The 25571-nt window shown below is 36.2% G+C and overlaps 1 protein-coding gene across 3 annotated transcripts in view; it reads right to left on the reverse strand.

The window, feature by feature from the left end:
* The window catches only part of Tbc1d5 (TBC1 domain family member 5), a 463147-nt gene that overhangs the window by 258370 nt on the left and 179206 nt on the right, over positions 1 to 25571 (reverse strand). For all 3 annotated transcript variants that reach the window (XM_021186156.2, XM_021186155.2, XM_029471255.1), the window contains exon 4: positions 9327 to 9396. In XM_021186156.2, the coding sequence (XP_021041815.1) occupies positions 9327 to 9396 (70 nt within the window). The remainder of the gene's footprint in view (positions 1 to 9326; positions 9397 to 25571) is intronic.

Genomic DNA, 25571 nt, shown 5'->3' on the forward strand with positions numbered 1-25571 from the left:
TAGTACTGGTCTTCAGAGGAAGAAGGGACCAGGTGAAAATCCCTGCACATGGGTGGCATTAATGACTAAAACATGACTAGTAATCTTTGAATAAAGACACTTTAGGTGAGAAAAAAGTGACCTCTTAGTTTTAGAATCACAAAGTAAAGAAAAAATTAAGAGAATGGAGAGGAGGAAGACTACCTAGAGCTTAGACTAACAGAACATTATTACCAATTCTTGAGCATGGAGGCACAGCGCATTACTACTACCTAGAGCATGGAGGCATGGGATTATTTCAATCTTCTTTTATTTGTTGAGGCCTGTTTTGTGACTGATTATATGGTCAGCTTTGGAAAGGGTACCATGAGGTGCTGAGAAGAAGGTATATTCTTTTGATTTAGGATGAAATGTTCTATAGATATCTTTTAAATCCATTTGGTCCAAAACTCCTGTTAGTTTCACTGTGTCTCTGTTTAGTCTGTTTCCATGATCTGTCCACTGATGAGACTGGGGTGTTGAAATCCCCCACAATTATTGTGTCAGGTGCAATGTGTGCTTTTAGCTTTAGTAAAGTTTCTTTTATGAATGTGGGTGCCCTTGCATTTGGAGCATAAATATACAGAAATGAGAGTTCTTCTTGGTAGATTTTTCCTTTGATAAGTATGGTATGTCCTTCCTTATCTTTTTTGATGACTTTTGGTTAAAAGTTGATTTTATCCGATATTAGAAGGGCTACTCCAGCTTGTCTCTTGGGACCATTAGCTTGGAAAATTGTTTTCCAGCCCTTTACTCTGAGGTAGTGTCTGTCTTTGTCACTGAGGTGCATTTCCTGTATGGAGCATAATGCTGGGTCCTGTTTATGTATCCAGTCTGTAAGTCTATGTCTTTTTATTGGAGAATTGAGTCCATTGACGCTAAGAGATATTAAGGAATAGTGATTATTGCTCCCTGTGATTGTTGATGTTATTTTTATGATTGTGTGGTTATCTTCATTTGGGTTTCTTGAAATAAGATTACTTTCTTGTTCTTTCTGGGGTTGGTTTTTCCCTCCTTGGGTTGGCATTTTCTATCTATTATCCATTGTAGGGCTGGATTTGTGGAAAGATTACCATATTCTTTATGGGATCCTAAAAACAAGGTCATATTAACACTGATAATCTCATTTAATAAAATTTTTAGAAGAATCAAGAAAAGTTGCATTAGACACTTTCTAATTTTACAAAAAATGTTTCATATTCATGTTCTAGTTAAAGTAATAATGGGTCATATTTTAAAATATGATAAATGAAATCTAAACATGGAGGCTCTTCTCTGTGCAATATTAAAATATTTAGAGATGAGAAGGAGAAAAGGAATGACAGAGATTAAGAAGAGGGAAGGAAGACTAATTGGTGTACCATACACTATATAAGAAATACAGAATAGCTGTAGTATCAGAAATAAACTATTTTCCATAAATTTTGACATGGATGTTTATTTAGCAAAATCTAATGTCCCATTTAAAAGCCAATTCTATGTCTTAAGATGTGTCTGAGGAGTAGGATGGTTTCTAGGTTAACACATAGTAGCAACCAATGAATGACTGAAGTATCTGTTGTAACTTCAATTTTTTCAGTCCCCCTTATAACCCACAGCCTACCAGAGGTAATGGAAAAGAAAGGATGTTGAAAAGTGGACCTGCTTAGAAAGGTTCTTTGGACCCATTCCTGTGTGTGTTGTCTGGAAATTGGCAGTTCAATTTTCAAGTTTGCAGCAGCAGCAGCAGCAGCAGCAGCAGCAGCAGCTCAATCCACTCACAAACAAGAATCAGCAGTGGAGGCACGACCTAGCCAGGAGAAGTTCTTGACTAGGTAGTGCCAAAAACTCTCAGACAAGTGAAGATGGGTGAAGACTAAAGACCCACAAGCATTGCACAGCTAGCTCCATAAGCAAGCCAAGCTCAGCCTCCCTCACTGTCTGTTGGGTCCTATTTATACCCTTCAAACATCAGGTATCCACCATGGGCCTTGCCTCTGTAAGTGTCTTGCCTTAGCACATGCACCTGTCTCAGTGGACATCACTCTGTCAATCAGCCCGCAGGAGCTGCAAGAATCCAAGACACACCATCAGAAGTATTTTGCTGCAGTTCTTTCTATGGAATCCCTACAAATGCAGCTCAACTCCATAATGTAAGGCAAACCAACACATGTGTGTTGATATCAATGAATCCTTTATCATGTGTCCTATGTATCAAGTGCTTGCTTTAGCAGAAAATCCCTTTACCTGTGCCTGCTTCAGCTAAACGTCCTTTACATTTGCCCCAGCAAAACACCATCCATCGACCTTTCCAAAGAACTCTCAAGTTTCCACTTCAGTTTGTATTCAAGAGAACTACAATGAGGAGGAGTGGTACATGCCTTTAATCCCTACACTCAGTGGGCAGTGACAGGGTGGGTCTCCATGAGGTCAAGGCCAACCTCCTTGACAGAGAGTTCCAGGACAGATAGGATTACACAGAGCAACCTTGTGTGGTGGTTTACATAAGAATGACCCTCATAAGCTAATAGATTTGAATGCTTAGTCACCCAATAATAGTGGTCCTATTTGAAAGGAGTAGGAGGTGTAGCCCTGTTGGAGGAAATATTTCATTGTTGGTGGGCTTTGACATCATGTGGGATCAAGCCAGGCTGAGTGGCTTTCTTTTCCAGATGTCTACAGATTTAGATGTAGAACTCTTAGCAACTTCTTCAGTAACATGTCAGCCTGTATGTAATCATGCTCTTCATCATGATAATGGATTTTTAACCTTTCAAATTGTTGGCAATCCCCAATTATAAGAGTTGCCATAGTTATGGTGTCACTTTATAGGAATAAAACACAGACTACAATAAACTCCATAAGATGAGGAGGAGGAAGAGAGAGGTGACAACTAAAATCTACTTGACAACTTCTAGGTGAGCACTATCTAAAAGAGTCAGTCAGACAGCCGGGCGTGGTGGCGCACGCCTTTAATCCCAGCACTCGGGAGGCAGAGGCAGGCGGATTTCTGAGTTCGAGGCCAGCCTGGTCTACANTTCGAGGCCAGCCTGGTCTACAAAGTGAGTGCCAGGACAGCCAGGGCTATACAGAGAAACCCTGTCTCGAAAAACCAAAAAAAAAAAAAAAAAAAAGAGTCAGTCAGGTAAAAGTTAAGTTTTGTATTTCACTTTCCACTATGATAATAATTACATATATCAACCAAGCAGCTAAAATCTGATTAGTACAAATTATATATTTTAAGTTAATTTAAATAGCATCATGTAGCTCATGGTTCCTGTATTAACCTTAGAGTGTTTTAAGGATACCACTCATACAGATATTTCATTTTAAAAGCAGCCAACTATTAAGGTTCAAGGAATATCATGACAACAACATACATGACACAAACTAACACAACATACCAGAAGAAAGAAAACAACCATCAAAACCTAAATAATACACATGGTTGAAAGCTGTGTAAGTGATGCTATGACATGGTATATAATCACCCTAAATAAAAACTGCAACTGCTCAAAACTGAGACAGAGATGTGCCTTCTTCTTCCCTCGGATACACTGCATCACCTGTCCCACTACCACCTTCCCCGGCTCTCTCACATATAGTAATGTTAGGAGAGCAAATCTCCACAGATGACTATGTTGTTTATTAGTTACCAAAACATTCAATGCTAAAAAGATCTGTGCCATGAGCCCAAATAAAACAAGATTCAACAACAAATATAAGAAGATCCAAGAAAATAAAATTTAAAATGAAGCTAATGGTCCATGTGATAAAATAAATTTAATAACTAAATGGTGCATTTAAGTTAGTTTGCATTAGTGTTCTTTGGAAAACAATCACATATGGCCTGTGAAACCAAAACATCTCTTGGTGAAGGACAGTGAGGATCTTACTCGTTTAGAGATGAAGTGCCCTGGATATGGTTCTACACTAGAAACATTTCACACTTTGCAAGCTTTATAACTTCAGAAGAATGGTAAGTGCTTTACCATGTGAGCATCCCAATTTACAATTTTAGGGCATAGTTGGTAAACAAACAAGGTTAAAATTTTGGAACACATGTTGAGGATTTTCAGAAGTGAAATGTGCAAATAGTATACTTATAAAGAAAAATTACAATTCGTTTTGGTTTGTTTTTGAGGCAAGGTCTCACTCTAAGTAACCCTAGCTACCCTGAACCTCGCTGTGTAGACCAGCTTGTTCTGTGAACTCAGAGAGATTCTCGTGCCTCTGTATTCTGATTCCTGGAATTAAAGATGTATGCAACTATGCCTGGCATAAAGTTACACATTCTCAAAGAAACACATAGACAGGGTGACATGCAAGGTATCCAGCATGGTAAAATGTAAATCACTTCTTCACTCAACAGAAAAATGTTGATATTACCAAAATATTCCTAAGATCCAAGTGTAATTTTTGTCTGGATGTTGTATGTACTGGCAAAACAGTTTTTTGTCTCTGCATTAATTAACAGTTTGTTTACATAGTTATCCATTCCACTTTGTAAATTAATTTTCCTTAGCATGAATATAAATAGGTTTTGATCTTCATAGCCATGCATTGTTATGTTAGCATGGACATTGTTATGTTAGCATGAACATAAATGGCTTTAGCTGTGATCTTCAGAGAGCACTGCTATGTTTCGGCTTGTTCACTTCCAATTGCTCAATTGTATTTTCAGTGGGTTTTCCTTATGTCTTCATGAAACGTAACCAAAAAGCCACCTCTCTAACCCACGTGAAGACTCTATTGACCCTTCTAAAAGGCACACAGAGTATTTCGTAGTTTCCTTCTTATCCAAGCAACTTTCACCTATTTAATTTTTAAAATCAGAATTTCTAACTAAATCATTGCAATCTTCTGTTTGGTGGCTATAACTTGTGACTGAATATCAATTGGTTTTGAAAATTGCATGTGTCTACTAAAATCTGCAATGCTGTACTTGAAAATTACTAGGAAATTATTCAGTTGTCAAAATCCAGACAAAGTGTACCAGTAGTACACTTTCGTGAATGGCTCAGCTTAAGAAACCACATTCAAAAATGGGGTCAGATGGGATTAAATAGAAAAAAATAATAAATTTGAAGATTTACCACTGTATACATGAACTATGAAAAATGAGAATCAAAGATAATGCACATGATCATTTTAAAACAAATTACAATGACTTAACATTCTATCCTATGCCACTTATAAAATATAAGATGATGAATGAAAACTTTGAAAAATTTTCAGTTTCCAAGTGAATATTAACTGTTTTGAGTTATGTTTAAACAAATTGGCTAGTAAGCCAAATTTACCACAGATTTCTGGCTAAGTAAACCCAACCTATGCTTTACAGATAATTGAGGATAATTTTCTATGCTGGAACTATAACTTAAAAGTCTAAGCAAAGTCCTACATTAACTAAACAAAATATAAGTATATACATGAGATCCTTTGAACTTTTGTAGAAAATCATCATTTTATTTCTTAAAGAAGATATGTAGAGACATAGTAGTAGTTTTTAAATGTTCACCTTCTATTTATTTCATAGGTCACTTATATCATCTAATCAGATAATTAAAATCACACAAGCAGCTGGTACTACAGCTAAACAGATTAATGTAATAGTTTGAATTCATATGTGCTGGCAATGGGCTACGTCTTTTGGCAGGGAGAAGGTCAGCTGCCCTTGAGAAGAGGTGGTGTTAGGTAGAGACAGAATATCTCTTTTACAATGTGACCTCATGCTACATACATAGCCTGTCAGGCATTTTCTCAGAACTTAGAGAAACTATCTTCTCCCATATTCTGCAAGATTCTCTTTCAATGATTACATAAGAAATAAAGAAAGATCAATATCTGACAGAAGACATTAACATTGGTCTTTAAAAAATATAAAATATGATCTATAATATCAATAATGCCGTTTCAATTTTTAGAAATTTTAAATTTTAAATGGTTAGGAGATATATAATCAAATTCTAACTAAAATTTCTAAAACAAGACATTGCATAATAATCTTATTGGTGTTTTAGGAGCTAATTATAACTATAATCTATTTGAATCACTGAAGGAAGACTACATAAAGATACAAATGCCAAATAAAACTTGCCTATTTTTTAAAGCATCCAGATAAGCATTAGGCACACAAAGCCTAAACTCATCGTCCCCTGAGCTTTAAATTTCAAACTTACTTGTTCTACTTCCAGATATTAATTTGTGACATTGACAGTACAACAGCTTGCCCTCATCTTTAACATTTGTAGAATTAGTTGCACAGAGGTAACAGGAAACACTGTTCCAGAGACTGAGCTGCAAGATTTCTTTTTAACTGGGAATGATAGAAAAAGCCTTTTATCCCAGCACTAGGAAGAGACAGGCAGGTGGTTCACTGAGTGTTCAAGGCCAGCCTGGTCCACATAGAGTTCAAAAACATCCAGGACAACATTGAAAGACCCAGCCTCATAAAAGACAACAACAACAACAAAAAATAGAAGTTAAGTTCCATTATACAACCAATACCCAAAGCTTGATGACGACAGAGCTGACAGTGACAGTGTTGGGACATAAGAGTAACTAATAGTCAGCCCTGGCCACTTGACACTTCTCATGTCAACTAAATTTCTCACACTTCAAAGTGTGCACACAGGAGAACTGCTCAAAGTCATCAAGGCGTTTGCAGTCAGTCTATCAGCCAATATACAGTACTGAAGTATTTTTTAAAGTAACAAGCCCTACAAACTATGGACACTTGAAACTTGGCAACTTAGTTTTATAATAATACAATCACAAAAAGGGAAATTGGAAGCAGTACTGCTGTGACAGGCTTGGAATTTCAGCTCCATGAGAGCGGGCAGCAGGAGCATCACAGTGTCCGACCAAGGTCAGCTTAGGTAATATTAGGACCTTGTCTCCAACAACAAGTAAAACTTGTGCTGGAGATGCAGCTTAGCTTACTGTGCTGTCTGGGGTGTGCAAGCCTTGAATAAAAAGACAAACACTCCCAAGATTAAGGTGCCCAGTGCAAGACAGATGATAGAAGGGGGCAGAGCCCACTGATGAAACAAGGCAAGGATGTTAGCAGCTGACAGTGGTGACGGTAAGTAACAATTCCTTGGCTTCACGCTGCCATTGTCTACAAGCTTTCATTCATACTTTTTCTCTCAGTCCTTTAAATACTCGTGGGAAAGAGACATGTTAAACACTGTATAGCCATTCTACAGCTGCACCTATCCGAGAAACCAGCATGGGAATGCTTGTGCTAGGCTGAAAGGATCAACTGTCTTAACTATACAGATTTATAGTCAACTGTGGTAGTACATGCCTTTAACACCAGCACTGAAGAGGTGGAGGTTGGGGGGTCTCTATGAGTTCAGGGCCAGCCTGGTCTACATAGTGAATTACACACCAGCCAAGTCTCTCAAAAGCAAACACATACACAATATAACAAGAACAAAAAAAAAGATATCTGAGGCAGTTTAGATAGGGCAAACTTATACAAAAAAGATATACATTCTTCTGGTAAACTATTTCACATTGGTTTAAAAGAGCTATAATGATAACAAAAAGAATTCACATTTTCAAAAGTAAATTTTAATTCAGATTCTGCTACTCCTGTAGTGCGAATCTGCATGAATTTCTGGTTTTAGTCAGTTAACATCAATATGAAAATATACCCTAGAGCTGTGTTTCAATGAATTTTACATTTAACCTAAATGTCAAATTCAAAAATAAGTTAATTACATTATAAGAGCTATTGCCTACAGGGTAAAAAGAAATCCTAGTTTAACACCTTAAATACTATAATACCATTTAATAGCAGGATTGCCTTGCCAACTATCAAAAACCTACTTTCATAAACTATACCAGTTGATCTTTTTACCTTGCTCTTTTAAATTATAATAAATTAATGCCTTAATATTACAACAATGATGGGCATTAATTAAAAATATTTAGTTAACACAAGTACCCACTGGGCAATAAGTTGTAACAATAGCTCTTTTTCAAAACAAAATTACCACTCAATGAAATATTTTAAACTCTGAACAAATCAGGAACAGCATAAAATAACTCTATCTTTAAATTAAAACATCCCTTTTATCATAATGAGTTAAAATATGAATGTAGTTGTAACATTTATCAATAAGATGTACACAGACAGATAAGACAGAAATGGTTTTCCTTTGCAATATCTCTTTTTCCATTTGCTTCATTGAATTTGTACTTTAAAAAAATCATGTCATAACCATAGATTTTACATGTATGAATATTCCTCAGTTCTATGCTAAGTGTAACATATGGTTTTCTTTTATACTCAACTCTGTTATTTATTTTGATCAGCAATGGCATGCCCAATTAGCAATTTTATCTATTATTTAATATGCCATATCTCAAGCTATACACTATACTTTAAGACTAAAAGGAGGATCTGGAGAATGCAACATATAAAGGTAATATGGGTACTGTGAAAACACGGTGGCAATGGACTAGCTTCACAGCTGTGACAGCATCCCTCTATAACACTGTGGGAACAGAAGTGACAACTGACAAATGGATAACTTATACAAACCCCAACTACCATGACATAAGAAGGTCAAATATAAACAGATTGTACTACAGTATTATGCACGACATTCCTACCAGTGCTTCCTGTATGCAGGGCCCTAGCTAACAGAGTGCCTGTAACCTGAAGAGATAAATGAATGACACACTTCCAATGAATTAAATGAAGTAGGTCCATAAATAAAGACATGAAAAGATCACTGAGTAAATTTGGTATCTTTCTATGGAAGCTCACTCAGTATGCAAATGTGTTGTCAAGTATACAGTGTGTGTGCATGTTCCAAAGCATTGGAACACATCATTAGAACTAAATAATTACTCATTAGAATAATGTATATAAATTAAATCATTTTTCATTTATCTAATGGCCACTTACAATGCTTAAATATACTAGTACTGAATTTGCAAGGGGTTTCCTACTAGGAAAATCAGTTCCATTGGGTCCATTATATAAATTTTCAAATATTACTGGAAATAATCTTTCTTTTTCTTTGGTTTTGATGTAATAAAGTAGAAAATTAATAAACATTATAAAATTAACAAGACAAAAAGATAAAATATGCATGTAAGAACTTAGAAGATTATGTCTCTGTTATTTCTTAACCTTGCAGACTGTCATGTACCACAAAGTCCTTTATCTATGAGATATTTTAAAGGCATGGTTATTAATTAGTTCCTGCTATTCTACGGCCAGAATTCGATAAAAGTACGTGTCTTGTATGCTATCTTATAAACATAACTTGTAACAAAAGCTGTGAATGTATGCAATTTTCACTTACATATATGAATTGAACGTCCCTTCGGTGTCTAAGGTAGAATTTGCTCCTCTTCCATTTTGACTTGGATCTCCTAGAGACAAAAATAGAAACACTGAAATAACAGAAATTGCAAAATTGAGTATTTCCATTAAAAAGCACTATGTGACAGCTCTACATAGTCTCACAGTAAAGAATTTCAAAACAAAAGATATATATCCTGCCCTTTTCTATCTTCCCAATTATCTTTTGTACTCAGAGCTTTTAGGTTAAAAACTCATGTATAGGTCAACATACAAACCAATATCAAAACTTTTAATCTGGGTAGGAGACTGCCAAAGTAATTGCTAACAGGCAAAGTATGATAACTTTTGTTAAATTTCTTTTATGGATCACAGAAACATGGGAAGTTATAAACCATTTAACTACATGCTGATATTTATGAACTCTTTTGTTACAAAGCAGGTCTCCTTTCTAAGCAGCAGTATAGTCAAAGGGGTAGAAGTAGAGAACAAAGCTAAAAGCTGTGCCACTATCCAGCAGTCTCAAAAGCAGACAGGCAAAAGGAAACACACAGGAAGGTGATGAGCAAGAATACATTTTTAAGGAACCTTCCAGTATACCTTAACATTTCTTCCAAACCATATTTTTAACTGTTGATATTTTATTTGAATGGTTAAAAACTAAGCAATACAAAGCTTGGAGAGAAATTTCAACAAAAGACATGTGTTTTCTGTAATAAAATTGTTTGTACATAAAAACAAGAATATTTAAGAAATCATATTTAGAATATATGTGTGTGTGTATGCAAATATCAGAATCAATATTAAAGAAGAAAATAAACTTTTAAACTATTTTAAAGGTTAGCAAGATCCCAGTTAAAATCATCTTATACTTAGAAATTTGGTAGTTTACTTCATTAAACACATATTTTAAAATACTGTGCTCATGAAGCGGTACATGATTAAATATATTATTTCTTCCTCAAAGCAAATTAGGACCAGAATATAACTAAGTTTTAGAGTTCTAATCCCTGTAATGTAACTTTCAACATCATTTCACATTTAACAACTTAATGATTTAGTGATATATCAGTTTTCCTGAGATTATAACAATAGACCTGGTTATATCAAATAGTAATTGTAAAGATTTCAGTTTAAAAATGAGATTTAAATTTTTGTAGATAATATTAAGGTACTTTATTTCCATAATTATGTCATTCATTAAATAGCTCCTGAAAATGGAGATGAAATTTCTGTGGCAGCCTTGTCTTGTTTCACATAAGAATGCTAATTACTCTTAAGGCCTGCGTATTTCTGACCAGCACACTCAAATGTTAAGGAAGATTCCTACTTAACTTGTTGAACCTTTTAATAGGATACTTTTTTCAAAATATCTTTCCAAGGTGTTTCTGACTACTTATTTTAAACATAAAAAATATTTCAATCAAAAAGAATGACAAATACACAGACAGAAACAGCAATACCAACTAACACCACAGATAACCAAATGGCAAGAGTCAAGGGCAAGAACATAAGCAACAGAAACCAAGGTTAGTTGGCATCATCATCAGAATCCAGTTCTCCCACCACAGCAAGCCCTGGATGACCCAACACAACAGAAAAGCAAGACTCTGATTTAAAATCACATCTCATTATGATGATAGAGGACTTTAAGAGGGTTTTAAATAACTCCCTTAAAGAAATATAGGAGAACACAGATAAACAGCTAGAAGCCCTTAAAGAGGAAACTCAAAAATCCCTTAAAGTATTACAGGAAAACACAACCAACAGGTGAAGGAATTGAACAAAACCATCCAGGATCTAAAAATGGAAATAGAAACAATAAGGAACCCACAAAGGGAGACACCCTGGAGATAACAACAAAAACAACAGAAAGCCCACACACACATGGAAGCTGAACAATGCTCTATTCAATGATAACTTGGTCAAGGAAGAAATAAAGATGTAAATTAAAGACTTTTTACATGCTCTATGATGTTCATAGCAGCCTTATTTATAGTATCCAGAAGCTGAAAAGAATCCAGATATCCCTCAACAGAGGAATGGATACAGAAAATGTGATAGATATATTTACATAATGGAATACTACTCAGCTATTAAAAACAATGACTTCATGAAATTCACAGGCAAATGGATGGATCTAGAAAATCCTGAGTGAGATAACTCAGTCATAAAGGAACACACATGGTGAGTACTCACTGATAACTGGATTTTTTAAAAAAGGATGACAAATTATTTACAAAATGAAAGGCAAATGGTTATGATTATTATAGTGCTGTGTAAGCTAATTCTTTTACAACAAGGGTGAGATTACACATATAATATCTTATTTCAATTAAAAGGAATAGGATTATCATAATCTGAAATGATAAAAGAAATAGTATCTCAGTCACTAAACATAATTTTCCTGTATTCCATGCTCTTTAACAGCTTGCAGACACTTCGTGTGTGTCATTCCACCAGCAGTACAGAGCAAGCATTACTGTTATACACTGACAGTCAGATTCTTCCTCATCTTTAAAACTAAAGATTGCAATTATTGAGATAAATATCACCTATATAACTCTTGCTCATTTCAGCTGGATTTCATAAGAACAAATATTTAAAAATCATTCAAATAAGAAAAGCTGAGGGGATTTTATTTGCTTTGTTTGTTGGTTTATTTTCGAGTATCTCACTGTAGAGCTCAGATGACCTCAAACTGGCTGTGCAGATGAGGCTCCTTCCTCTGCTCGGTTTAATCACCACAGCACCATGTCGAGCGCTTTTCTCAATAGCCAGAGTTTATTATAAGATGTTGCAAACAGTTTGTATATTTTCCATAGTTTGTAAGTGTCACCTGAGAAAATGCCACATTAACTGTAATTTCCAAGGTGCAAAAGACTGTAATAAGGAAACAAAAAAGCAGATTTTCCTTCTCAAAAACATACCACATAAGGAGTGGAACTGTTTCACTAGCAATATCTGTGAAAATTTTTAGAATTTGTTACACAGGGAAAAGTCAATAAAGTTTTGAAGTGGGAAAAACAGCTTTGTCCTTTCAAGTCTGCAGTTGGAATTATTTACAGCAAATGTTTATGACAACATCTCCTCCTTACAGGAGCAAGTTCTCAATTTTAGTATAGATGTTTTAAATTCTTATTTTGGAGTAAATGACTGTTGAAAGGTTTACACACACACACACACACACACACACACACACCCACACACAGACACACACACACACACACACACACCAGAGTTTGTACTCCTAGAAAACTGTACATAAAGTATGGTATGTACTGTAGGGATCTTTATTAATGTGAGACATTTGGAGGTGTTACCACTGATAACCAGGAGAAAACAGACAGACAACAGAAACTCATCCTTCATTTAAACTGAGACATGCTAAGAGCGCATCTAAAGATGAGAAAACCCCAAATAAAAACTACAAGCAAATGTTACTCTATTACTAATTTGCTTTTAAATGTAGTAATGAATGAAAAATAAGCATTAATTTCAAAGGGAAGGAAGTAAGTGTAATGACAATATAATCTTAGAACGTATGTGTAGTGTTCCTCTAAAATAACAACAGAGGGTGCAAGAGAGTTTAATATGTTTTTAGGTGTCCTCGTAATTTGGGAATCAAGCTGTCAAACAACCAACAATAAGTGAAACAAGACTGTGCAGACTGATTTTCACTCACATAGACAGATAGAAACACACACACATACCCTGCATGCACACACACAAAGGCTTTGAGTGTTAATATAACACAAATACTCTATTGTGTTTTGCAATACTAAATTTCCTTTTGTTTAAAAAGTAATTTAACAACATAAGACAATTATCAGAATATAATTTCGATTTTAAAGGTATTTGAAAACCTAGTATACAAAGGGACATGGCTATTTTAACTCAGCTTATATAATTTAAGTATGTATATGAATTATACACAAATATACAGTATAACAATCAATGTTATACAATAATTTACAATATACTCTAGTTTATATCTTTAACTGCAACTCACCAATTCTTGTAGCTACAAATGTGTGAAATTTACGTTTTTTTTTTTTTTTTTAGTATTATTACTTGGTAAGCAACTTCGTAAAATAAGTAACACAAAATAGTTTGGCTCATCTATTGTCACTAAATGAAGTTATCAGTACTGGGACAGAATTACATCCAACTGCGTTGTTGGCCAAAGGGGTCCCATGGAAATCCCCAAACAACACAGACTGTCTTCAAGGGAATAGGTGGTTGATCTGTACAAACTGACAGCAAGGTTATATTGCTGAAGACAACACAAACACAAGGAGGTTCTCCTCATTGAACAAGGAGAAATTGATCTGGTGTGTCCACACAGTACCTTCACCCCTACTTTATAGGTCTTCGATATAGGAAGGTTCTTTGCACACTACCAAAGGACAGATGTAAATACCAACCCAGCCACAAACTCTCATCTCCAATGGAATCCTGCCTGGAAGAGAAAATGGTGGCACAGAGAGTGAGAGACCTTGGAACACTCAGCCCTGTGGAATGTCTCAATCAAATCTCTCCACTCAGCGCTCAGGATATGCCTCAGAAGAGAAGACAGAAAAAGTGTAAGAGCCAGAGGAGATGCGGGACACCAAGAAATAAGGCTCTCTAAATCAACATGATTGAAGGTCATATGAACTCACAGAGACTAGAGACCAAGGCAGCATGCACAGAGCTGCAAGCTTCTGCATCAGGTCCGGTACACACACATTACGGCTTCCAGTACAGTGCTCCTATGTGATTCCTGAGTGTGGGAACCAGCGGGTCTCTGATTCTTGTGCTCTCTCCTTGAGCTATTTCCCCTGTTGGTTTTGAACAATTCCAATATACTAGTTTTTGTTTTATGTTTTATTACATTTCATTATGATCACAGAGAAGCCTGTCTTTCTTTTTGAGAGACAGAAAAGGAGTAGATCTAGAGGGGAGGTAGGAAGGAACTAGGAGGAGAAGAAGGAGAGAAACCATAATCAGGATATAGTATGTGAGAAAAGATTCTATTTTCAATAAGGGGGGGAATTAAAAATGAAGTAATGTGCTCATTTGAAGAAAAAAATGTCCTCAATTTGTGTTAGCTGGAATGATTATACAAATCCCCAGTATTTTCAAGTAATAATTTCTAACATATATGTATCTAAGTTATTATGACAATAATCATATAACTAACTTAAATTTCAAAATAGGATAAGTAAACTCAAGATATTCTTTTTGCTTTAACTACACTCATGTTGAGATAATGATATTTATTTGTTTGATCCATGAACTGTTGAAATCATGCTAAGTGAAGATTTATAATAAGTTTCTATAGGAATTTTTTATGCACAAACATCTATCTGTTTCGAAAAGAATAAAAATATTTAAACTAGGTTAACATTGATAGACAAACACTACAGATAAGAATAGCTACTCAAATGTGCCTTTAGCTTACATTTGAAAGCAGTGAATTTGAAAGTATCACACCAGGCTAAGTCTGAACACTGCAAAACACTGCACAGTCAAGAAAGACCTGTCAGAGAAGAGCTATTTACTTCTGAGGTTTCTACTAGTGTATAGGGGAGAGGCTTTGATTCAAACTAGATTAGAAAAACAATTAAATGCTTTTATTAACTTTAATATCCTCAGAAAGCATGGTTAAAAATATTATGGTTAAAGTGTAGTCATGTGCCGATACACAGTATTTTAAAGCAAACTGTGAGGAGACCGTTTAATTTATCTATATTGGAGCTGCTAAGAAAACTGCCGTAATTTCAAAATTAAAACTAGTACCAGCCTCCATAGACTGGAGATTTATGCAAAAATATGAAGACTGACCATTATGTACATATAAGGAATCCATGGATATTATGAGTTTGAATCTTCTTTATTATCTTGAATTTATCTACATTTTAAAGACCAAATAATGGTCTGATTAATTTCTCTATGTTAAAATTGTTATTTTTAAATAATAAAAACTCTTTGGAAAGAAAATATTTTTTGGGCAATGTCCTAAGTCAGATCAACTTGTCTCAGAGAATAGAGTTTATATACAACATCAAGATACTGAGAAAAGTTTCATGAAATCTTCATGTTACCTTCAGTACCACATTTGCTCTTTTGTGTGTTTTGGTTTTTGTTTTGTTGTTGTTTGAAACAGGGTTCCTCTGTGCAGCCCTGATTGTCCTGGTACTGTAGACTAGCAGTCCCGGAAATCAGAGATCTACCTGCCTCTGCCTTCTGAGTGCATATTTTAAATAGCAGAGAATGAAATGGTACAGTGGGCACAGCCCTTTCCACAAATACACATAAACACCTGAGGTCAGATCCCAGAATATTATAGAAAGCTAATATGGCTATCATGTCTGCAATTCCAATTCAAAGGAGACTCACTAAGTCTAGCCAAATCAACAAGCACCAAGTTCAGTGAAGCAATATTGTCTCAAATCTTAAGGTGGAAAAAAATAGAAGAGGCCATTTGATGGTGATCTCTTGCTTCCAGGAACCAACCCATGTACATATCTTCCAGGAACTGACCCATTTAAACACAGATACACCATCCACACTCAAACATGCTCACAAAGTTAAAAAAAAGAAAGGAAAAAATTTTTCAGAAAAAATATGAAAGGAAAATAGCAGAAGGTGTTGCTGGGTTTCCCATGGATGTGGATGGCATGAATAGTTGTAGAAAGAACTTGCTGAGCTGGTGGGTCAACAGCCTATCACTTGAAAAGTTACCTTCTGTGAACTGTACTCTGAGCAAACTTAGGACACATGACACAGGACTTCATGATGAGTCCTGACCAATAGAGTTCTACAGACTGTTAGAAGTAAGAATGCAGCTTGGAGAGTGATTTACAGAAAGGCCATACTGAGGCTCTAAAACATTTCCTAGATATCTTCAATGATCCACAAAATTATCCAAAATAACAAGCTTCTACAGTCCTGAACATAACTATGTCTTACTATAGGGAAAATTTATTTTACTAATAATTAACAAAACATATTAAGTTATGGTCTTATTTTCATAGTAATGGAACCTAGCACTGAGCTATACCAACTCTACAGGCTATCTGCCATGACCACAGCAAACTCTTACTATATACATGTCCTATTTCCAGAGAGATTTGCAGCCTAGAAATGTTGTAGTTTTGTTAATCGTAATTATTATATTTATATAATAATAAAATCTGAGTAGGCAGGAGAGAGCATATGAAAACAGACTTAAAGAAGAGCTTCATAAAAGTAAGCATGTTGTCAAAGAGTATTAGGAAATATTTATTTAAACACAGACAATAATATTAAGGTCAATGAATCACACACTTGAAATTTCACTACAATTTCACTACATGAATCGGTTTAGACAAGACTGATTCATCAAGTGACAATCTATAACTATAATCTAAAAAAAAAATACAAGTAAGGATTTTGTTAAAACTTTGGATGACTAACACTTTTTTGTCTAAAGAAAAGTTGGGGTTTTTGTTGTTGTTCCTTAAGACAGTATTCATAATGGGTATGCAAAACTTGATAAAAATGAAAAGACATCCATTAAACAAAACACTATAGGGAGGTAATATCTTTTTTGTTGTATCTAAAAACTTCCAATAGAAACTATTTGCAGGGCCGTAACTGCCATGTGTTAACAATGGTCACTAATCTCATTCACGTTTTAGCTGACGATTGAACACATTCATTCAATACTAAAAGTATTTTGAATCTAAAGTTTCAAAGTTCATACAAAAAAATCCAAGATAAATGTTTTCAAACATATCATTAATATTACAAAACATCTATCACTATAAATCTAATTCACTGGAACCTTCATACTCAATTAAAAAAATTATGAGTCCTTCAAAATTCCAAGAAGTAATGAATCAGAAAGTATATATAATTTGTAAAATGTATTTTCTATTAAAGAATTGCTACTTTAAAAATAGCTTATAAAATTTGAAACCTATAATTACTTGCATTTACCATTTTATAATGCATAATTATTAACAGAAATGACTGTTAAACCTGATAATAACCAGAAATAAAAATTATTATATTATTATATTTTAAAATCTGACAAACGAATTATCAAATTTAACTATTACTACACACCATAACAGATATCAAAGTAATTAGTTATTGATTTTATACAAACTAACAAATTAGAAGGTATCTGGAAAAATGATAAGTATGCCCTAATTAATAAATGCATTTTCTAGTTCAAGTTTGCATTCATGCAACTGGACCATGTGCTAACTTTCCTAGGATTTTAAAATTCTATAGGAAGGCAATCTTCTAGAACTGATCTTACAGAAAACAGAAAGCAAGAAAAATATATTTGAATAAGGAGTTTCATTAGGCTGCCTCAATACAGGCCTTTTCTACTATAAAAGGACAAGATAGTAGAGTTTCCTCTACCTTGTATTCTTGCTGAGTCCATTTCAGATTTAACTACAATTTGATCTCTTTGATGGAGAAACCTGTGGAAAATTACTTAAATGATTCTAAAAAACTAAGGTCAAGATGCCCCAGCTAGTTTATCTGGGCTTCTGTTACACTACCTACTTGAGCAAAACTTTCCCCTCCAGTTTATTGTGTATTATAGCTTCTGCCAAACTGCTTGCTTGCACAAAATATCCACCTATAACTGCCAAATGAGACACAGGATAGGGTTTTGCCTTTAAAAGCACTTTGATCTAAATGTCTGATACTACATTTAGGTACAGAATATCTAAGTGTACTCCCAACCAACAGGAATAGACTTTTAACTGACTGTAGGCTATGACATAACTGGTGGACTCCCTGAAGCATTTTAGAGGTTCGGGTTGTGCCCATGCCCCAGTGAGAGCCTTAGAGACTGGATCCCAAAACTTATGGTACCCACAGGAGTAGGAAGGAGTACTCTGGCTATAGAGGAGTCCTAGAGGGTATGCACCTTGATTTATCCCAGGCGCTGTGGAAACCCTCTCCCAACAATCACTGCCTAGTACTCTACAAGCATCTGAATCCAGTTCCCCAAAAGACTAAAGTCAACGGATTTGGATGACTCCAAAGGTTAAGTGTCATCTGCAGGAGGTGACATCCAGGTAGGACACAAGAGGAGAAGCCATACAGGAACATAGATTCTGCATCACTGAACTCACCTGGCCTGGTCAGATACGTGAGTGTATGGTAGCCAACACTGGCTGACTTTACCATGTGTCTCTCAGTATGAGAGATGTGTGTCTATTTCACTTTGTGTTTTTTTGTCAGTTCTATTGGTTGGAGAAACAGATCTAAAATGGGGAAGTAGTGAGTCATTGCAAGACTGTAGCCATTACTATCTCTGAGATAGCACATGACTTCCTGAAGGCTCACAGGCCACAGTGGGCTGACCACCCATGCTGCAATATCCTGCTTTCTAGTGGTGAAAGTGGCTGCACAGCAGCTGGCTACTGCCTTTTGCTATGATTACAGCAGCAGCTCCCAAGTGTTGCAGCCACCAGTTTCCCTGTATTAAACAATCTTTCTCTTGTAAAAAATACTTCCATTCTGGCTTACAAGCTGTGCTCTCGTGGTACTGACTCTAAATTACATTTGTCTTGGCCAGGCCACTCAGAGGAAGCCAAAACCTCTGCCTATTCTCTCAGCCATTCTAGAAGAAATTGATCTTCTCTTCCTGACTGTTTGGTTCTGGCTTACTTAGTTGAATACTGCTCTAGGTGAAAAAAGGTCCTGTTCCCTATTGTGGAAGAGGGCAAGAGCCCAGCCTCTCATCCAAGAGAACCCCTGCAGTCTAACCCTAGAGGCCTAAGCAGCTCCTTGTGCCCTGTAAAGTGTTCTAGTCACACTGGGGTAATGTGAGTAATGTGAGTAGTGACTGGGGTGGAAGTTCCACTCATTCATGGTTTATGTCTCCTTCTCTATCAGTGACTTGTATAACTGGAAGACTTAAAATCATTCTGTTTCAGAGAACTTGTAGGCTCTTTAACTATACATATAGGCAAATGTGGATGATTGCAGGCAGATCCTGCCCACACTGTTTACAGGGTTTACAGTAGTTTTAGTACTGGTTATGTTTCTGTAAAAGACTTATGGCTTACAATTGTGTATGATTTGGTAGCTATGGTAGTGAAAAGCCTTATGACCATTAACATTCTACGGAATATAACTACAGAAGTATAGCTTCTAATAAGGAACCCGAAAGACATTTTTGAGATGCTAGGATATTACCCATAGCACAAACAGAATGGAGTTCAGCCATGTCTGACCTAAAAGCCCTTTCTTCAGTAGACCATATGCTTAGCTTGGGTATAAAGGGTTTCTTGGCATGAACTCCCTGACTTACATCTCCAAACATGGCATCAAAGCAGACCAACCAGGGTGACCATTCCCCAGCATTGAAGGACTATGGAAGACAAAGCACTAGACTGTCACTCGGTAATGCCTTCAGAAAACACTATTCAGAAGCAAGGGGCTGGGGGGGTGTCGGAAGGACTGATATAAAGTCACAGAAGTCATGCTGTGCTTTCCTGTGACTTGTAAAGCTAAAAAGAGGTTCATAAATTTGTGGCCAGACTAGGCATTTTGAAAAGACCCTCTCAAAACAACAAGATGAAACTGCCTGAGCCAACCTTTCTAAAAGTAACAAAAGACCAAGAGCTTATGAAAATGGGTTGCATGCATTGCTGCCCCACATTAAGTAAACATGTTCTAATTTTACTCCCTATTTGCATTATATTTGTTTCCGATATAGACATGTTGCACCTCAAGAGTAAGATGCTAAGACAGAAACTGTCTTAGGAAACTGTAACCAGTCTAACAGAAATGGAGATATCTTAAAGAGACGCTTGAGTCAACTTGACTATCAAGACTACTGAAACAATGGGCCTCAAACAAATTGGAATTTTCTCAGGAAATTTAATGTTAGGAAAAGGAAAAGGCAGCAACCAAAAGAGGGCCTTTGTTTCCAGGAAAGAGTTTTCTCACAGCCCTAACAACCTGTAGATCACCCAATAGGGTGAGACTGGGGATCAGATAATGGTGGATGGACACACCCTGACTGGGACTACTTAATTGTGCATATCCTTGGCCCTCTCTTTAAATGTGATCTCCCTTCAGGACACTGAAGACAAACTTGAAACGTTTTCTAGATTTTTGTCCCTCTTCCCAATGTGGCCACAGTGAATAAATCTCCCTTCATGAATTCCATATTTAATATGGCTTTTTCAAGTTGTCTTATTGAAGATGGGTGGGCAGATCTGACTTGGAGCACAAGTTGTGAGCCCAAGTACAATAAAAATATTACAGCTAAAACATTAAATATATGGAACAAAAAAAAGTATAGTATAAGTTATAAAAGAAAAGGGCCAAGTCATACCCAAAGCATCGAAGGACTAGGAGGTAGACAGACTAGCTAGTTAGCAGACATGTAGGGAGGGGGCCGTGCCTGGGTAATAAAGATGGAGAATTCCAAGATGGCCAGCGTCTTCCTCACTCTTCTGACTTGAGACAAAAGCCTGAAAGCTTAAAACAAAGGCTTTGTAATCTTTTGTTACACACTGGCTGCTGATGAACTGGCTAAACAAGTTCAAGGCTTTCTTAGGAAATATAATACAAGAGTTCTGTGTCAATCAATGATTCTAGCTTTCTTCAAACTGTTCAACCTTAAGATAGGGAAAGGAAACACTTTGGAGACCTAAAACCCCCAGCTCCAGCAAAAGACTGATTTGGGGGTGTAGCAAAGTTTTAGTTCCTTCCCTGATTTGTAGAAGGTCTATTTCTCTGTGTCCTTGCTGTGTTTCCTCACCCACAATAAACAATTCTTCAATTGCTGTTTCTCTCTGAGGTACTAGAGAATCCTCTATTATTACATGTTGGGCTTAAGATTTTTCTTTCCTTTTAATTCTTTAATTGGCAGAAAGAGCTAATACAATCAAGATCCCTAGACTATCTCAAACCCACTCTAACTCACTGTTGTAATAGAAATTGAAAGAAAAACTTTGCACAGTAAAGCTGGTTGAAGACTGATAACCATCAAGCCACTCTCACAGATGACACTGGCAGAAATACTGTAGTCTGAAAAAAAAAAATGACTCACTGCAGGATATTGAGAAGGAAATTTAAAAGGTCCTACAATTAAATGATATGAAAACACATGTCCATATCGATGGGCTATAATGAAGGTAGTCAGTCCTTAGAGTGAGCTGTATAGCTCTAAGTGGATACAATTAAAAAAAAAAATCAAAGGTGTTTTATGATGGGGAATGTTAAGGAATTGGAATAAGAAGAACAAGACAACCCCAAAAGAAGTAGACAATAATAAATAACAAGCATCTAGGTGGAACTTGTTAAATTTAAATCAAAGACAAAGAGTCAATTAAATAAATTGTTAGTCCTTTGGAAAATGTAGCAAGATTGGCAAGTATTATAACAGATACTATAGAAATCCAGTGACTATCAGGCCTACCTAAAAACGAAACTCATTCCATTAAACTTAAAAACAGAAACTAAATAGTTAACTTTCTAGATAGATATGATCTAACAAAGTAAAATCAGATGAAATAAGTAGTTTAAGTAAACATATAGCAGCCATTGAGTGGGAAGCAGTTTTTAAAACTCTCCCACTTAAAAGATTAATAATAAATCCTGGGGCCAAAAGATGTAACTGAGAATTATAACAAACAAACCCTATAACAAAGGATACCAATACCCCTGAAATTATTTCATAAATTGGAAAAGGAGGAGGCAAAGTTCTAACCAACCAAAAACAAACAAACAAACAAAAAACAAAAACAAGAAGGAAGGAAAGAAAAAAAAACAAATTATAAACAATCTCTCAGATGAAAAAGAGACATTAAAGCTGTCAATAAAATACTTGTAAAGTGTATTCCACAACAAATTCAAGAGCACTCATTATGATCAAATTATCTTTATTCCAGAGAAGCAGGCATATTCAACATATAAATCAATAAATACAGTTAACCACTGGAGTCAAAACTGAAATCACAGGACCATTTCAATTGAAGAAGAAAAGGTCTTTGAAAAATATCTAACACCCCTTCTTAATAAAGGCTTTATAATAAAACTATGGATAGAGGAGGCATATTTCAATATAATAAAGGCTATCTATGACAAACTGATAACCATCATCATTGAAAATAAGTTTAAACAAAAAAAAAAATCAAAGTATGCACACTGAAGTCAGGAACAAGACAAGCATGTCCCATTCACTATAGTGCTTTGAGTCCTGGCCAAAGGATTAAGAAAAGAGAAAGAAACAAATGAGATACAACTAGGAAAGGAAGAAGGCTACCCCTATTTACAGATTTCCATACACGAGAGACTCCAAAATCTCTATGTGGAAAGTTCTATCTAGATCTTATAAACACCTGCAGGAAAGTGGCAGATCAGAGGTTACAAAATTATCATACTCTTAACATATTTGTCATCTTCTCTCATTGCATATATGGAATCTATACTAAAATTGACTTTGCATTAAGACAAAACAAACAAAACTACATGATAGACTTTGAAAACAGATATTCACCTTAATTACTAATACTGGAAATAAATTTTTCTACATACCTACTCTTGAGTTTTTGGTATTGCTTTTGTTTTCACTGAGACCATGTAGTGATTTAAATGAGACTGCTCTCCATAGGTTGATAAATTTGAATTATTAATCACAGTTGGCAGATGTTTGGGGAAGTATTAGAAGTTCTAGACTTTTGGAGGAAATGTATCACTGGGGGTGAGCTTTGAGGTTTTATAAACCCAGGCCAAGTAGGGGTGTGTGTGTGTCTGTCTGTCTGTCTGTCTGTCTATGTATCTGTCTATCTGCATTGATGTCTATACTTTGGCTCCTTGTGATGAGAGGTAAGATCTCAGCTACCGCTCCACAGCTATATTTGCCTGCCTGCTGCCATGCTCCCTGCTAGGATGGTCAGGGATCCAACCTCTGATACTGTAAGTAAGTTATCCCCACATTATGTGCTTCCTTTTTTAAGTTGTCTTGACTATGGTGTCTCATTAGAGAAATAGAATAGTAACTAAAACAAATAGCCAAACTATCAATCCTCCTGCCTTAGCCTTCTGAATGTCTTATGAGAAGACAGGGTGGATTTCAATGTCACTTGATTTTCAGAAAGTCACCAGAACTCCTTTTCTAGTGTATGCTGGAAAGAGAACTCAGGGCCTTGCACATGCCACTCAAATATACCACAGACAGAATTTCTTAGCGTCCCTTCTAATCAAATTTAAGGTAAAAATTTAAGCATTCTGCTTTGCTATACATAATACATAAAATAGAGAATTGAAAATCATTTTATAATTATTAAATCTGATGCTTCCTCCAATTTCCCAGTGCCTCTCTAAATTTACCCAGTGGCTATTACCTCCAACTCCACCGACAACCTGGTCTGACCTACTGCCTGCCATCTCTGCTCTGCTGCTACCTAACCTTTTGCCTAGTACTGGAACAGAAGCCAGAAGGTTCAACCTGGGCTTCCATAGGAATGCAGAGATATCTGAATGCCTTATGTTCTGTCCCTTGTATTAGGAGGCATGAGTCAAATACAGTATAGGCTCGTAAAGTTACTTAAGCCAGTGATTCTCAGTCTTCTTAATGCTTAAGTCTTTTAACACAGTTCCTCATGTCGTGGTAAAGCCCAAACATACAATTATTTTTGTTGCTATTTTATTATGATAATTTTGTTGCTGTTATTAATCATAATAGTTATCTGTAAATATCTGTTTTAAAATGGTCTTAGATGACTCTTGTGAAAGAGTCATTAGACCTCCCTTCCCAAGCAGTCTCAAGCCACAGGTTGAGACCTCTGACTTTAGACAATAGAATGGATAATATGCAGGAAAAGTTTTGAGTGACATAGTGTATGATATCACAAAGACAATCTTGCTTTCTACATTGTGTCTGATTTTGGATCTCTCTTAGAGCTTGTATATGTAAATTTGGTGGCCTGTGAGCTCCTGGGGTTTCTCATTTCTCTATCTCCCACCTCCACACAGAAGTGCTGAAATGACAGATTTGGTAGTGTGGCAAGTGCTGTATCTACTGAGTCACCTCCTCAACTAAGAACTACCTTTTGAAGGTTTGAACTGCATAAATATTCCCAGGATTCAAGGAATCCCTGAATAAATTCTCTCACTTGTTTCTAGCTGACCTTTAAAAATTGTTCACTTTGGAAGCCACAGAGTTATGAGGTATTACTCTTCTGATAGCATGATATAAATCACACATTGGAAGAGGATCATGGGCCAACACTTGTCTACTACTTTTCAAAGCCTTGACGGTTGCTGTTTTTAAACTCACCAGGTCTTCACTTGAATTCTCAGGTGATTAAATTGTCGATGTCAGTGCCCATGAAGAGCCATAGGGAACGTAGGTGGCCTTTAGTCATTTTCATCAGTGCACTGTTCTGCTACACATATGACAGGTCTATAGGGAGATTTTGACTTGATAGTGATTAGTAGGAAAAGATAGCAGATCCTGTCTAGTAACCAATTTTAGTTTATTTATTAAGAGAATTAACGTAAAACTCCGACCCATAATTGTTCCTGTCTTAAAGAATTATAGGGATGGAAATGGAGAGGCGCCTGAGGAAAAGAAGGTCCAGTGACAGGCCCAAAGGGATACAGATTAAATGGAGATCCTAAGGCCTGACACGATTACTGAGGCTATAGAGTGCTCACAAAAAGGACCGTAGCATGACCACACTCTGGAAGACCCAATAAGCAGCTGAAAGAGTCAGATGCAGATATTTTCACTCAACCAATGGACAGAAGCAGCTAACTCTATTGTTGAATTAGGGAAGGCAGAAAGAAGCTGAGGAGAAGGGCGATTCTGGAGGAGGACAAGCAGTCTCAATTAATCTGGACACCAGAGATCTTTCAAAAACTGGACCACCAAACAGGCAGCATACACCAGCTGATATGAGGCCCCTAACATACATACAGTATAGAACTCCTGGGTCTGTGTTCATTCATAGATGAGACTGGACCCAGGGAGTTTAAAGGTCAGGTGGGGTGGCAGGGGTAGGGGGTAGGGACACCCACATGGAGACAGGGGGTGGGGTGGGAGGTAGAATGGGATGTGAAACTGTATGAGGGTGGACAGGGTGGGGGCAGATGTAAGATGGGGGTTGGTAAAGGGGGTAACCGGGAAGTGGGATATCATTTGAGATGTAAACAGATGGGACGATTAATGAGAGAGAGAGAGAGAGAGAGAGAGAGAGAGAGAGAGAGAGAGAGAGAGAGAGAGAGA

The sequence above is a fragment of the Mus caroli genome, chromosome 17 (assembly GCF_900094665.2).
Source record: "Mus caroli chromosome 17, CAROLI_EIJ_v1.1, whole genome shotgun sequence".
Classification (NCBI taxonomy): domain Eukaryota; kingdom Metazoa; phylum Chordata; class Mammalia; order Rodentia; family Muridae; genus Mus; species Mus caroli.